The sequence below is a fragment of the Hippocampus zosterae genome, chromosome 3, assembly GCF_025434085.1.
Source record: "Hippocampus zosterae strain Florida chromosome 3, ASM2543408v3, whole genome shotgun sequence".
NCBI lineage: Eukaryota > Metazoa > Chordata > Actinopteri > Syngnathiformes > Syngnathidae > Hippocampus > Hippocampus zosterae.
This window is the reverse complement of record NC_067453.1, coordinates 17,872,846-17,889,696: the sequence shown is the minus strand read 5'-3', so window position 1 is coordinate 17,889,696 and position 16,851 is coordinate 17,872,846. Positions and strand designations below refer to the sequence as shown.

Here is a 16,851-nt window from a genome sequence, read left to right as displayed (position 1 = left end):
GTGTACATAAATACTCATGAGCAGACACGGATAAATCAATACACTTATGTGTGACTGGCTTCCCCCCCAGATTTTTTTTCTCACTCTGACTATACAATTACAACAACAAATAAAACAGCCACGCATTTCATAGTTTCATAAGACATGTTACATTCACTAAAAACTCAAAATTGGGCCTCAATGTGAATGCACAGTAGGTATAAATGTTTATTTGTCCAAATGTGCCCCGAAATTGGCTGGCAACCGGTTGCCCCCAAATTCAGGTGGCCTGTTACTCACCACCATGTTACACTGTCCTTCAAATGGACAGACCATTGAAATGGAATATTCCAGACCATTTGCGGAAGCTAACTAGTTGGCTTCTCGCAAACACTTCTGTACGTACGTTTGCAGTTGCCAGTGCTACTTGTGTTTTCTTCTCCCTGCCCACTCATGTCACAAGCTGTGACAGCTCTTTAAATCCCTCCCTTTCCAAATCGCATCAATTTCACCGCGGCTCAGCAACGCCTGCTGTACGCCACCGCTGCGTCGCACTAGGGAGAAAAAACATTCAGCATGGCTATTTCTGACAAGCACTGATATATTGAAGGCAAACTCTCAGCCTGTAAACACTTGTTTTGCCAATACTGTGAGTGACGGAAAGACGGTTGGAAGTGAAGTTGAAGTCATTGTACAGCCCATCAAGCCTGCCGTAACTACCTGGCAGCAGCAATGAGCTTTGACAAGGGCATTTGCATATTCAGGCAGCCTTTGCGCGACGTTTCAACCGGAGTCTTTAGTTCCGTCTTCTCCCCCTGTCAGTACATCAAATCATATTGTTTTTGCGTAGGGACACCCTGGCTCGCAAGACATGAACATGAGATACCGCACGACTTAGGGGCTTTTTCATTGTTTTCTCTTTCAATAACTCTTTCGAAAACTGTTACTAATTGGAGGTTTCTCCAGTTATTCGCTATCAAGCAAACATAGACGCTCGTTGTCTGTGTTCGCTATGGGACACACTTAACACCTTCGTAATGGCATGTGATCCCTGAGTGAGTTTCGATTGTATTGACATTACAATTGATTATTGAAGTCATTCTGTTCATCCCGCATCTTAATTTCGTTGTTTCGACTGTGCCTTTTCCCAAACTGCAACAGACACAAAACCATTGACTTCCTAAAGTCAGAATTAAGTGTTGTTGTTGAAGTGCTAAGGGGACCTCGTTCATCTCGGCTCAGCAAATTAGGCAGCAATCCATTAATTGAATTTCACAGCAATCGGGATCTGCACATTAGGACCTGAGAAACTCATTTAGTGCGCACCATAGTAATTGCTTGGTTGTTACAAATGCAATTAGTGTGCAGGCCTCTTATCCCCGTATGCCTCAAATATTGTTTCAGGATTTTTATGGGGCATTCTTTAAAACCACAAATGCAGAGTAAGATTTTATTGTCCACCTTAAGTGAAATACAAGAAAATGTTTTGAAGTGTACAGTAATGCTATTTAAATGTCCCATTTTGGTGCATTTTTTTCTCTCTAAAACACAATATATTGGAGACTGGAGATTAAATAGTGTATCTAAATACAAACAGCTGAGAAAATAAGTCCTTTTTGGGAGTTTAACCCTCTTATGCACCCTGTAACCTGATTACATAGGTCCACTGTAGCTTTGACAACCCTTTGACTGTTCGCTGTCAGTCAAAGGGGTTAAATGCTTGTACTCGTCACTCTTTTCAGTCTACTGTACCTGCACCATCGGGGCTTTTGTGTCATCCTGACTCTTGCCCCATCATTCCATTAATCATATATCCATTCACTTCCCATTCATACACCTATCTGGATCTATCACCTGTTTTAGATCACAACTTGCCTTTATTCTTTTAATCACTTTTAATAGTACAATAGCACAGTCGTTCTTTTGATATTAAAAATCAGTCAACGATGTGACAGATAACTGCACATTTTGTAGATAATTAGGTCACGGACCCAAAAAGGATTTGGATAAAGGTGTCGAAAAAGGAATTGAGTTTCATCCTATGAGGTGACTAAGACCTCAATGGAATCATAATAACACTGTGCCCTTATGATTTTGCTTGCCACCTATCATCTGTTCAGAATCGTCGTCAATGAGAAGTATGTACTGTACGTTAAAACACAATGTGTTTTTCTAGTAGTCTCTAGTACTACAACAGAATCATCACTCTAAGAACAGTAGAACGCGATTGAAACAATTTGCAAAGTAAAAATTACAGTTGGTGACTATTTGCTGCACATCAAGCAATCGAGCACTGTATCTACGGGCATGCTGCTACAGAAAACATATGCTGCAGTCATGAATTTGTGAAGCTCCATTGACAATATGCTGGACAGTATAGTTCCTCGTTGAACCACAAACACATGATGCGACAGTCAAGGAAGAAGCAGATTACCCCCAAGACAGGAAACGGGCGACAAGGATAGGAACTATTTTGAGAGGCCGTTGGCAATGATCGGTTGCCCCATTCAGTGACTGCACCCGTCCGTCCGTTTTGGTGACGAAGACTCCTCACACTTGGCTTTCTAGACACAGGTACATACTATGTGAACGTAAATTTAAATTGAGTATTTTTGTAAAACACATTTTTAGGAAGGCCTAACAACATTTACAACATAAAACCACTGTTCAACATTCAAAAAGTAATTTAGCAAACGTGTACAGTATAATGAAGTCTTATTCCAATTTACAAATACAAAGTTGACAGACAAGAACAATACAGCGGTCCACAATTTTTTTATGTCCCACTTTTGCTAAGAGCTTGGCCTTGGCGAAGGTTTCCGGAGTTACATTCCAGTTATGTGGTTCTTCCAATAAATCTAATGGTGGCCAAAGATTGCATAGTGTAAGCACCCATCGATCCAGTTATGCATCCATCTATCATTGCATCTCCTCCACCCATGAAACATTCTCATTTTTAAGGGTTTAGTTACCCCCCTTCTCGTTGCTTTGCTGAGCTCAGCAATTGCAGTTCATGAGTATGAACCATCCAAACTAGAAAGCACTGATTAATTGTCTGCAATTTGATGCAATTTGAGAGAGGAAAAGAGCCGGAGCTTTTTGGTGGTCGTGGTTGCTGAGGAGGATGGTTGGGCTAGAACTGATCAATGCAGAGGGACAGGTCCACTAAGGAAGGGACTACATTTTCCCTCAAGTCAAGTTGTTTAAGACTGTTTCACCTTGGTTTACACATCACAGTCCTTACTCGGCTAACATCCGTTCCTGGTGTTGCCACGGCTGCAGTAGAGCGCTTGTCCGACATCTCATTACCCGGGCTGCCTTTGAGATAAGTCAGCAATCAATACTTATTGTTTTCATGGAGTCGCCACAAGATTGTCCCCCCACCCCCTTCCTTCCTCCCTGCTGTTTTTTACCTCAATGTCCCAGCACAGGCAGCAGATGGCCTTGTGTACTCAGTGGTGTGCAGCACATGGATGTGTTTAGTGGCCCAGGGACAACTTCTCCACAGGACTCGGCTGTCTTTTCAGAGCTATTGATTCTTGTCCAAAACACACATGCACCCGTCATTGAACGTGCTACTGGGCATACTGTACAGGTGCCTTTCTCAACCTAAAAATAGAATCCACAGACTAAGAATAAACATTCCTTCAACATTTATTAGTTTAGAACGGCTGCGATGCAAACTTGGTGGATTCTGTTTTTCCTCTTCTAATTGTGTGGGTGATTCCAAGAATATATCGTTTTGGGTGGGTTTGCTGTTTAATTCAATGTTAGAAGGCCCAAGGAGTTGATATTCTAATGTTAAAGTAAACATAACAGGGAGTGCAATACACTTTAGGTCCTGACATTGTCACATTTGAATTTGATCTCACTGTACATCCTCGTAACAATTCCTTTGGTCTATATTTGGCACAAGAATGCCAAACAGTCATTTAGCAGTCCCCCAAATCACTCAATCAATAAAACTTTATTCATAACGCACTTTTCAGATCGGAAATGGCAACTTAGAGATCGTTTAGATCACCCATGTCCAAAGTCCGGCCCGGGGGCCGAATCCGGCCCGCGGTCGAATTTCATCCGGCCCTCGGCCCCTGTTATAAAATCAGTGCCGTCTGGCCCGCAGGTTGGGCGCAATGGAACACGTGTTGCATTGACTGAGGTCTCGTAGACTGGTGAGTGATGTTTCATAGAGTACTGCTTCCCTCTAGTGGCTAAATGAGTAATAGCATTCACTAAATGAGTAATAGCATTTAGACACTAGAGGGCATCACTCACAAGTTAACAAGACATCACTCCGTGTTTATATTGACTGATATGTCATATTTCAAATGATCCTTGCAGTTGTGGATATGTGTATTGCTTGTTCATTTCCCTGTTGTTTGAGTCAAAGGTTTTGTGACTATTGAAAAGTCATGGTGATACATTTTATGTTTCAAATCAATCAATTTGCACTCAGGAGACTTCTGTTTAAGAAAAAGTCAAGTGAATAAGCAGTTGCATGTGATATACCTGTTTCAAATGAACCAAAAGAAATTCTTAAGATTGTTGAAATTAAAATAAAAATGGAAATGTGAAACAGACTGGCTTACTAAAATTTGTTGAACAATATTGTTGTTCAATGTAAAGAATGTCAGCCAAGGTCGGCCCGACGTTTTACCACATAAAATCTGGCCCCCTTGGCAAAAAGTTTGGACACCCCTGGTTTAGATCATTCAAATCAATTGCCTCCCACCACTCGAATGAACACAGAAGCTCTTGTGAAACCGAAAAATGACGTGTGAGGTCGAGCCTCAGGATTGCACAATCGTTTTTCAAGGATTTCAAACAAGGATGTGAGTGTAGCAACAATGCTACTTAGATTTTATGAAGTGTGTAAACAGCTCATGCGCATGCGTGCATGTGTGTGTGTGACCTTGAATGGTAAAAAATATGCTTACCCAAAATAGCCACAGCAACAGATGTTCATACATAAATATATGTACTATGATGTCAAAGAGCAGGTTGCGTCGTTTCTTTTGGGTTTTTTTCAGAGAGAGCAACAGAAAAAAAATGCACTTTAAGGATAAATGAATGTTATTTATCGTTAAATTTGCTGCATCCCAAATTTCCCACCAGGCGGTTCATACAACAAGTTACTGTCATTTTGGGAATACTGTAACTAAGGAAAAAAAAATCTTTAGCTGCTGTGTGAGATCAAGATGAGGGTCTTTGGTCTACTGTTGGCACCCCGTCAACCTTTCTTTTAATGCTGTGAACTCCTTGCAGAACAGACCAATTTATTTCACCTAACCTTAAGTAACCCCGTGTACTCTATTCTCCCAAACCGGGTCCCTTTGCAAATATCCCATGAGGATTTCTTGTGTTGCTCAAGTAAAAAGATGAATGTCTGACCACAGCCTTTCTTACTGTTGCTCACATGACCCCGGGCTGCTCTTGAAGAAGATGGTCATGACCCATCTGTCACACAGCTTTGCTTTCCCATCAGACACAGGATGTGTGCATCAACAAGGGAGGACTGCATGGGGGAGAAAAGATGAGCAGATGTTGGAATTTCACTTTAGACCAGGGGTGTCAAACTCATTTTTGTCGCGGGCCATTTTGGAGGTACATCTTCCCTCGGAGGGCCGTTATGAGAGTGGAGCCACAAAAATTGTTTGCCCGTCTCATCGCATGATTACTTGGACACAACAAATTAATGGATTTCTAGTTTTGAAATCAGTCAACTCTCATAGTTTGTCAGTTATTGTTCAAGTGAGTGTAAACAGCATAACAAAATGATTGCAAAATCTCTATGTTATTGATCACACCTGAGAATTTGACATTACGGTACAGATTTTAGTAAGGTCATGTGAGTTGATGCACATGATTGTCTTTCTGAGGGCCACATAAGACGGCATGGTGGGCCGGATCTGGCCCCCGGGCCTTGAGTTTGACATGGACCTGTTCTCCCCTTTTCAGCCCATATCTTTTGGAAGTTCCTTCAATTATATACATTTAACAGGTACGCATTGGAATGGCATGACCTAATTCCCTACAAATTGATTTCTCATCTGCTACTAAGCGCAGAGACACTACAAGGCGGAGGCATACACTTACAGTTTGTTCATAAAAATAGTGAGCACTGGAATTTGTGATGTCAGCAGAAAGGAAAACATGCATGATCACTACGTATTAAAGAGTCTTAGTCATATGCAAAATTGTCCTGCTTGATTTTTTTGGCCCACATGTTGAAGCTGGTCGGACCTAGGCAAGGTCAGGGAGTTGTTTACAGCATTTGTGGATATCATTTATGGTCATCAGTGGAATGGTAAAAGCCAAATTAAGTGAACAACCCATTTACTCACTCGCTGTTAAAATGGATTTGCATAGTATCGCATTGCAAAAAGTAGTACTTACTGTGCAGTCATTTATAAAGCAGAGAGCTTAATGGAAACTTAATTATTTTGCTAGTGATGTAAGATATTCATGTGATTCAGTAATGGGAAATGCAGGCAACCTTGTGATTATCATACTGTTATGAAATACCTGACATAACTTGGGAAACAAAATAGTCAATCTGTTAGATTGTTGAGTGCTGGTTTATCCATTCAGTGTCTCCTGCTTTTCCCCGTTCAGGGTTATGAGAAAGGTGGAGTCTTTCCCAGCTGACTTTTTGTGAGAGGTGGGCCTTCTTTCTCACTCAATCACAGGGCACAGAGACAAACAACCATTCACACTCACATTCACACCTACACACGAGTTGGAGCCTTTAATTAACATCACTTGGATGCTTTTGGGAAACCCACACAGGCACGGGGAGAATGTGCAAACTTGGCGAAGCCTGAGCTAAGGTTAAAAACAACCGAGGGCCTCTTCAATGTGAGGCAGATGTGCTGAGCACATGTGGCACTACGCTGCTTGATGGGTGATACAACCCCAAACCTGTCACTTCAGAATTAAACATTGCTGACAAAATCATCTCTAAAGTAGCGCAACCACCTCCATGTATGACAGAATGAGAGAGACCTTTGCATTACAGTATGTCACTTTTTTAGACATGAATGAAGTGTATTCATGAATTGATGGCAATACGAGCGTCTCTGTCCTGGTTGGTCAGTAAAGCAAATGGTTGAAATTTTTACGTGAACCCTTTCATCCACCAATAATGAAAACCTGTAACCCGACAACATGATAAGCTGTCCACTGTAGTAAGCGCTGTCCCCAAAAGGGATAAAATAAGAGCAGGCCACTGTGACTTTTAACGTGGTTAACATGGTTAAAGATTTGCTGTCCTGGTTGCTCAGTCCAACAAGGCCAAGTCAGACACGAGGAGACAATGATAACAAAAGAAGACTCATTGAATGTACACTGCATAGTGAGCTGTGCAATTTTTGTTGTTGTCGTCAGAGACGCATATTCACTCTAATTTGCAAAACTGGGTGGGTGCTACATCTTATTGTCAATGGTGGGAAACATATTTTTTTCACTAATATGACATAAAAAAGTTACAATGTTCTGCCTTCATAGCTACAGTGCATATATTTTATGATGGCAACAGTTTGGCTTCATAGATTAGTTCCATTGCTTTCTAAGAGGCAAAATGTTTTGAACTCTGAATAAACCTTAGAGCGCCTGTGAACACATTGTTTGACCTTCGATGCGTCGTTGTACGTTTTAATCGGTGGAACCACAACAAAACAGTTGTGGGCGCAATCGTTCGGTGTTTGTCATGGCCACACCACAGCTGCAAAACATTTCGGGTCACAATCAACTGACTCATGCTACACACATCACCCTCGAATTCCACAAAGGATACCAACACATTCAGACATCATGACACTTTAAATGAAAAACCAAACTGTTTTGACAGCACTCAAAAACGCTATGGATCTTATGATGTCATCGCTGTGGTCGACGAACCTGATGAACGGACCACAGAGGTCCATTTGTGGGTTGTCGGGTTTCGACTAGTGACGGTTCAGGCATGTTGAGTGAGAACAATAAGAGTCATTAAACAAATATTTCCCTAAACTAGTGCTCTTCACCGCGGATTTCAGCTTCCTGTGTTCTTGCTGCCAATTAGCCTCAGGCATTTTCTTGTTGGTCAAATGACACCGTGTGTTGAAATCGGAGCGCAGATGACCTCATTCAGGGCAATCCGTGAGGTATTTGCTGAACACGACAGTAGGGTTAGTGCCGCCATGCGCTGGCTCTAGTGAGGTTGAACCTGTAGATCAGCTGCTATTGTTGTTCAGCTAATCGCAACATTGCAACGTTCTTGCAGGATCAGTTCCATTGCTCCCACTTACAATCGGAATCGCTCTCAATTAATAAAATAGAGTCTGGCGGACGCCTCTGTCTCAAGGATCTTAATGCCGAGCAGATGAGAGCTGCACGGATGCCAAGTTGCTCCTCCGGTCTAAAGTGGCGAGCGCGTCCTCTTCCGAAGTGCAGACGTGCACATGGTTACTTCTGGGCCGGCACCAGAACAAAGCAATTGCTTGATGATGTGCAATCATCAATTACATTCTGATGGTGCGAGTGTGCTCTGTATAACCGAGCAGAGAAGCGTGCATTAACTGAGCGTGAAGACAATTATGTAAGATGCCTTCTGCTAAGTGAATCAGGCGCAGGTGTTTTTGTCGTGTCTCAGCATTTTTAAACCGATGCTTGCGTCGTGTTGATTCGGGTTTTTTTCAAGACCACAAATCCACCTCCGCAATTGACAGTTTGCCACTGCTTTGACCCACTCTCATTTACTCTCGCACTTAACCTAAATAGTATTGGGTTGCTTCTGCGATAATGGAAAGATCTGAACCGTGTCATGTATCATTCATGTCGGTGGGTAAAAAAGGTTTGGCTGCATTTAAACGATGAACTGAACTGACTTCATATTGATGTTGGGATTTCCCACATCCTCACGCGGTTTTTCTGCCGTTAAAGAAAAAGGAAGGAAGGGCTAACATTGTGGTTGTCCAATGCTGATTCCAGATTTTCTGTTAAGAATGTGAAAGACAATGAAACGGGGTTGCAGACATTACCTCCTTTCAGATCCCACGAATATACAGCTACAGGTATCAGGCCCTAATCCAATTATTTCCAGGCTATTGGACCTACTGAATTGATTACTTACTGAATAAACAGCAAGACACAAACAGAAAAAAAGGTTTTATCGTATAGATTGTCAAAATGTATCCCAAGGTTGGGCCGACAGTTTGGAAAAACAATGTATAACACTGCCTGTGCAACTCTGATCAGTATACAGATAAGGTTAATTAGAGAGACATTTGTGAGAAAATTGTGATGTCGCACTTGACTGGCCTGAGGCAAAACGGAGCGGTATTTTCTTTGTACAATCAGTTTGCTCATTGCTTTTTCTCTTCTGACTAGAGGGACGTCAGTGCCCTTGGTTCCCCTCTGATTAGGGTTATTCTCTGAAGCAGATGACTTAGCATTTGGTAGCTATACCCCTTTCCCTTCACCAAGCTCCATGTACCCCCCAAAACCCCCCACCCCACCCCTACCCCGCTTACAGCAGTGAGGTAACGTGTTCAGCACACAATAGAATACAATGGGAACAAACAGGCGAGGGACAGAGGTGTTAGATGACTTTGTTTGGTGTGAAAGGCTGATGCGACACTTTTGCAGCTGAATGACAGAAGATGGCTGACACTAACTTAAAAGAAGAGTAAGTTGAAAGAGTGTCTGTGTGTGTGTGTGTGTGTGTGTGTGTGTGTGTGTGTGTGTGTGTGTGTGTGTGTGTGTGTGTGTGTGTGTCTCAGTCGGTCTAAGTGTGAGCGAATGCCATGATCACTCATCACATCTCTCAAGGGCTTTGGTGGGTCCTGCACATCGTGTCGTTGAAGACTAGAGTCTATTATTGTGACCGGCGTAAATCCTGCACAGCAAGTGATGTAACTTTGTATGGAGGCGAGTTGGATAAGATGTTGGGTCATTTTGTAGAAGCGCAGGCCGGTGGATCTGAGATGGAGTATTTTGCTGTTGTAGGAGTGGTCCCAGACAACTTTAGTTACGGACAAATAAAGCGACTGCGCCGCTGTGGGAGTGGTCATAGATGACTTCAATTGTGGCCAATCAACGTGGCTCCTTTCATTGGGCGCCATGCTAGTCGTACATGCAAGTCAGAAGATCATCTGCGCCGTGAAGGACATTCCCCCCGCACCCGTATCGATCATGCATGTGCCATCTCATACCCAGGTGCCCAGTGGGATGAGCTAATAAATATAAAACAATGATTTAGAAGGTTTGAACCCAGCTATTCACATATTTATAACCAGAATACCTGTACATCGTATTAAACTGACCGTGTAAGACAGGGACTGAGCAGGCGTTTAGACTTTCTGCCACCAAATTTTCACTCTGCCAGGCATTTCCAAGAGGTTTCGTCGGCTGCGCCAGCCCGTGCAGCTTGACGGAGACCGCTCTGCCAAATGGCAAACATGCGCATCAAGCCTTGCGCTGTTACAAACATCGGAATCCGTTGGCTTTTTCGACACAATGCAGTTGCGCTATCTGTGACAACAGAGCCTTCAGTGTTAGAGTAGCAAATATTACATTTTCTTCTCCTTTGATGTCCAGCATACTCACTATTTGAGTTAATCATACTTGTGTATCAGTGGCGTATTATGTCAGACAGCTCACTTGAGAAAGAAAGTGAGAGCTTTATCCAATTTTAAATTGGATTCGGGCAAAGGAGGGCTATTTCTACAACACATTCAAGAAATATGAGTAAATGGTCAAAATCTAATTTTCAGTTTTGACAAGCATCGGGAGGGACAGAGAATAGATTTCATTTTGAGCTCTCATTTCCTCTGGGTTTGGGGAAAAAAAAACTCCACTTTTGAGAACATCTTAGCGATGGATGGATAAAATTCAATGTTTTTTTATTAGTGTTCGAATAAATTAATTCCCCCCTCAAAAGTCAACATCATATGCCGACATAAAATGTTGTTTCCTGCCAAATTAAGTAAAAAATAAAATTAAAAAACATCTTTTGCTTAATACTCTGTTGATGCACAATTGGCAGCAATTACGGCCTCAGGTGTTTTTAAATATGATGCCACAGACTTTGCACACTCATCCTTCTTTGAAGCAGGTGTCAAACTTCATAATGTAAGGCATCCAGCCATTTTCAGATCTCTCCCGGATTCATGTTCAAGACTCTCAAGTTAGCCTCAAGTCTCCTCCAAGACTCAAGGACATTCACAGGGATGTCTTGAAGTCACTCCTCTGATATCTTGACTTTGTGCCTGTTGTGGTTGCAAAATGTAAATACTGTAAGCATTATTTTCAGAGGTTGAAGTGGGCACAAGTAGTGATGTGCACGTGCATTTTGGTGACTATTCACAGCGGTTTCCTAACATTAGCGACGTTAAGCTTTTGTAAGCTTATGTTATATTATCATTTTATGTTTGAGCATCATATTATTTCACGTTAAGCATACCTAAATTATATTGTTGTTTAATAATTGTTTTGACGTTTTTTTTCCTGTTCTTTCTTCTTATAAACTGCATTAAAGGATTCCATCTCTCCATCTGTCATTCGTAAAGAAGAGCCATCCACTGAAAAACAACTTACACTTTTTTTCAAAAGTACAATAAGCGACGATCCCCGTTTTCAGTCGACAGCAGGTGGCATAATGGCAACCCCCTGCGATTAACCAGAATACCGCGTTTAGACGAGTGGGGGCGCATAGAACATATTGCAAAGAACATTTTTGAAGGCAAAGGGCATTGTAACCAAGCGGCGTCTCACATATTTCTGCCACTTCGAAAACTTGGGAAGACAACCGTACTCGCACTTGAGAAGAGCCATCACAAGTGCGATTCGTGACCCTTGTGTTTACCCTTTGACAGGTCCGACTGTCACTTCTAAAGCCTCCCGCCCCCGTCCGATCGATGCTGTCCCCGGGCGTCACGGTTGGATCATCTGGTCCTGCCCCTCTGGTCGACCACGCACTTAACTGGCTGGGCTGCGACAACAATAACATCCGGCAGAGCGAAACGGAATTGCGAAAGTGATTCCGGACAACTTTCAAACATGCCACGTCAGAGAGTGGGCATGTCGTGAAGCGTACCTGGCGGCTGCCATCCGCCGTTGCCAAGGTTTCCGTGTACGCGCCGCTTTGCCTGCTCGCCTGCGCGCGCTTCTCTCCATTGGCAGACATGGCGGCGGACCTCCAGCCCGAGTGGATTTCTGGTCTACCTTCTTCCTGGAGTTATGGACTTACTCGTGACGGACGCGTCTTCTTCGTCAAGTAAGTGTGTGTGTGTTGATGATTACGGTTACGCCGTTGCACGAATGGTGATGGTGAGCGCTAACGTCATGCGTCTCGCTCCGTCGCCTCAGCGAAGAAGCCAAGAGTACAACCTGGCTGCATCCCCTGAGCGGCGAGGCTGTCATAACCGGACACAGGAAAACTCCAGGTGAGGCGTCCGTTACTTTGCCTCGCTGGTCTCTCTAAAAGCGTCGTCATGGCTGCTTCTTGCCCACAGCGGCGGCAGCGACACCGCGCTGCGTGTCTGTTTAACGGGCTGTGACAAAGTGGGCGCTCCCATATGCCAACCTTTCACTGGGTCGTGACACTTCTATCCCCGGGTGGTTAACCGCTCATTTTGTTATGGCCATCCACTTAATTACATTTCACTTTCAATACAGGTAAAAAAAAAGACTTATGGCCTTGCTGAGTGAACTGCCAGTCTACTTGTAAAGGCACAGCTAGCTGCTCCCAAAGCACCTGCTCGTTAATGGATCGCCGCTATTCTATTGCTGTGATTGCTGATGAATGTGGGTTTTTTTTGCTACCTGTCCTCCTGCAGCGTTGCAATGTATTACATCAAGCCAACCTTTCCCCTTTTATTTCTTTTGTTGATTCCTTTGCAGATTGCATTGATGACTCATTAGGTGTTGATAAGATAAGATATCCTTTATTCGTCCCACACTGGGGAAATTTACAACTTGGCAACAACAACTGGGCAACATGAAATGTTTGAAATGTTCCTGTGTCTGCACTGCTGTGACAAACATTGTTTTAGACCGGTGCAGTGCAGTTCAGCTGTATTAACTTTGAAGTAAAATTCAGTTGCCTTGAATTCTGAAGATTTGTACAATTTAAAATGAAACAACTACTCTAAAACTATTATCAGTTATCCCTAACATTTACCCAGTAACAGTATTTATTCATTCATTCATTCATTCATTCATCTTCCGAGCCGCTTGATCCTCACTAGGGTCGCGGGGGGTGCTGGAGCCTATCCCAGCTGTCTTCGGGCAGTAGGCGGGGGACACCCTGAATCGGTTGCCAGCCAATCGCAGGGCACACAGAAACGAACAACCATTCGCACTACCTAGGGACAATTTAGAGTGTTCAATCAGCCTGCCACGCATTTATTTAACTTGTTTTATGCAATCATTATTTAAATTAATCATTTTCTGATCATATATTTAAGCCGAATGTTAATGCTTACAGTGTTAGTTTCCACTGTGCACAGTGTAAGAACAGCTGACAGTAATATTTTATCAATTTTCAGTCATAAAGACTCTGTCATGTTTTTGAGCAGTTAGGACTTTTGTGTTACTGCATTTTAAGGTTGTTCATGATGGTGGCACAAGTATATTTTTTTAACTGGAACCTGGTGTAGAAAAATTGAGAACCACTTTCCGAAAGGATGAATTGCAATAAGAATGGATTTCAAAATATTTGGAAACTTCATATTGTTTATTTATTTATTTTAATCCCAAAATGTTCTTGATTCACATGAAAACAAATGACAAGAACCAATTATTCAAGACATTGTTGCAGCGGATGCATGTTTCACAGATTTAGCTGTGAAACAAGCTGCCGTTTGTTCTACAGTCTTTGAGTCTTGGTTATTCTTCAAGAAAACTCAGTTCTTGATCAGTGATGGGAAGCTAATGTCAAAATGGCTTGCCTTTCCTTCACAGATTTACCCATTGGATGGGAAGAAGGATATACGTTTGAGGGTGCACGATGCTTCATCAAGTGAGTGACGCAACCTTGCCACTATTAGGGCTGGGCAAGAAACAGCATCATGATGATAATGAGATATAGAAATGAACATTGAAGATATTCATATGGAAAATTAAGACGATATCAGTCAACTATGTGGACTTTCTCGCCAGTCCAGTGAGCTTTGCCTTTCAACATATTCACACTTTCCTCTTTCTGATTGCCCACGTCTTATTTCCGTAGCCAGCTTTGTGTTCCTTGACTGACACTTGATCTTTTTATGAATTAAAAAAAATGATGGACCGCAACATATTTGATGGGTTATAATGTGATACAGGCTGAAACAGTTCAGATCGCAAGGAGCTCACACATTAAATCACCCAATGTGTGGCGGTGAGTGGCCAACTTGGATTTTTTATTTTTTTTGCTGTGGTCTGGTGCAAGTCAGGTTGGAAGCATTGTGCTCTGTGTGATTGGTCTTAGCACTAAAGCGACCTAATGCTTCAAGCCACATATGCACGGACAAATTGACAACATAAAATTATTTATCATGAACGCATAGTTGTGGAACAATGTGAATTGAATTCTTTTTCATTTACTGCAGAAATTCATTGAACCATTCGTGTGTGTGTGTGTGTATGTATGTGTGTATATATGTATGTATATATATATATATATATATATATATTAGAGCTGTCAAACGATTAAAATATTTAATCTAATTAAAAATGCAACTGTCATAATTAACTCAAATGGACTAAAAATTTACCGGTCGATCTACGTCCCAACCCTCACCTATGGTCACGAGCTATGGGTCGTGACCGAAAGAACGAGATCCCGGATACAAGCGGCTGAAATGAGTTTTCTCCGCAGGGTGTCCGGGCTCTCCCTTAGAGATAAGGTGAGAAGCTCAGTCATCCGGGAGGGGCTCAGAGTCGAGCCGCTTCTCCTCCACATCGAGAGGAGCCAGATGAGGTGGCTTGGGCATCTGATTCGGATGCCTCCTGAGCGCCTCCCCGGTGAGGTGTTCCGGTCATGTCCCACCGGGAGGAGACCCCGAGGAAGACCCAGGACACGCTGGAGAGACTATGTCACCCAGCTTGCCTGGGAACGACTCGGGATCCCCCGGGGAGAGCTGGAAGAAGTAGCTAGGGAGAGGGAAGTCTGGGCTTCCCTGCTAAAGCTGTTGCCCCCGCGACCCGGCCCCGGATAAGCGGTAGATGATGGATGGATGGATGGATGGACTAAAAAATTAATCGTGATTACTCACACATTTTTTATCGTTTCTGAATTTCCTTTTACAGTTTTTTGTCCTGTTTTTCACCCATTTTAATGCTCTCATCAACATGGAATCATGAATCACTTTTCTATGTGCCAAATGCAAATATTTACTGAAATAACAATTTTGATTTTCAATTTTACATGAACATTTTTCACTTGGAGCAGTTATTCACACATAATCTCTCACACAATATTACTGTCCATCAACAACAGTGAAAACAATATTTTGTCACACAACAGCTGCTTTAACAGCTTTTTTTATAAAATCAAAACAGAGCAATATAACAGTATAAAGTGCACATCTAAGGTAAACTAGTACTCAGCCTATAGTAGATTTAAACCATGGTTACATACTTCGTTTTTCTCAAGTCTACTGTGAGCACAGCAGTCTGTTTCTGTATGTTTGTTGAAGAATAACGAGACACCGGACACCAGTGTTCATTATGCGCTGCTGTATTCGAAACTGCCCGCCGTACAAAAAAAGCGCACGCACTTCTCCCGTGCTGCTGGGGCAAACCATTCTGAAAGGGGGAGGGGGGGGTCACTCCCCCTAACACAGTCAGGCTATGTTGATTGTGTTGGTCCTTCTTGTGCGGAAGCCTCTCTACAGTTTTTGTGTAGACCTCATTTCGAATGACAACACTGGAGACGTTTTATTTTCGCTAGGTCGCTACCACTGTCAGACAAACACAGAGAAGCTCCACCCGCTCTATTTATATGGACGCAGTACACTGTAATCTTCCACACAAAATAGTTCCAAACAAGTAACATCCGCTTGTGACGTGTGCCGCGTTAATCTCGCGAGAAAAAATTTAATCCCGTTAAAATTCATTTAAATTAATGCAAATAAAAATGCGCTAAACTGACAGCTCTACTATATATATATATATATATATATATATATATATATATATATACACATACATAAATTCCTCGTCTCACCCCCCCTCGGGTGGTGTCCGTCCCTCATTCAGCTCGGGTCCTCTATCAGAGGCCAGGAAGCTTGAGGGTTCCGTGCAGTATCCTTGCTGTTCCCAGCACTGCACATTTCTGGACATATCTATCTATCTATCTAATATATATATATATATATTAGATCTATCTATCAGATAGATCTAGATCTATCTATCTGATAGATAGATAGATAGATAGATGTACTGTATATGCATGTGGGTGCGGGTGGGTGGCCGGGTCTGTGGAAAGACTTGACCAGACACAAAATAATTTTTACGTGGGCTTTATTCCCTTCTGAACATAGAAAATGCACAGCGTTAATAAGATAAAAGACTGAGATATGTCTGATTGGAGATCAATAGATCAAACAAAAGTATTTAAAAGAGGTCAAGAAAAGTATTTAAAAGAGGTCAAAGAAAGTATCTAAGAGATCAAAGAAGTATACAACAATTGACAACAGCAGTGGCTTGCTTGATAGGGAAACAGAAATAAAAAGACATTATTTACTCGCCACAACACTCCTTGAAACTTTAAAGTGCAGAGCGACTAAACATGACAGTCCAATGTGTTGAGAGGGAGGCGGACACATTTACCGAACAATTTCCGTCATGTTGGGTGCACACGAAATACGTGGAAAAACACAAATAATCTCCCCTCTAAAGTACACA

The 16,851-nt window shown here is 42.4% G+C and overlaps 2 protein-coding genes across 10 annotated transcripts in view; one reads left to right on the top strand and one right to left on the bottom strand.

The window, feature by feature from the left end:
• Positions 1 to 16,851, bottom strand: part of LOC127598052 (tumor protein p53-inducible protein 11-like) — an 823,313-nt gene that overhangs the window by 503,341 nt on the left and 303,121 nt on the right. The gene's annotated exons all lie outside the window — the stretch shown is intronic.
• The window catches only part of LOC127598035 (pleckstrin homology domain-containing family A member 5-like), a 380,167-nt gene that overhangs the window by 286,267 nt on the left and 77,049 nt on the right, over positions 1 to 16,851 (top strand). For all 9 annotated transcript variants that reach the window (XM_052061519.1, XM_052061521.1, XM_052061522.1 and 6 more), the window contains 3 exons: positions 11,835 to 12,235; positions 12,328 to 12,404; positions 13,924 to 13,981. In XM_052061519.1, coding sequence (XP_051917479.1) covers positions 12,144 to 12,235; positions 12,328 to 12,404; positions 13,924 to 13,981 — 227 coding nt within the window. In that variant the 5' untranslated portion in view covers positions 11,835 to 12,143. The remainder of the gene's footprint in view (positions 1 to 11,834; positions 12,236 to 12,327; positions 12,405 to 13,923; positions 13,982 to 16,851) is intronic.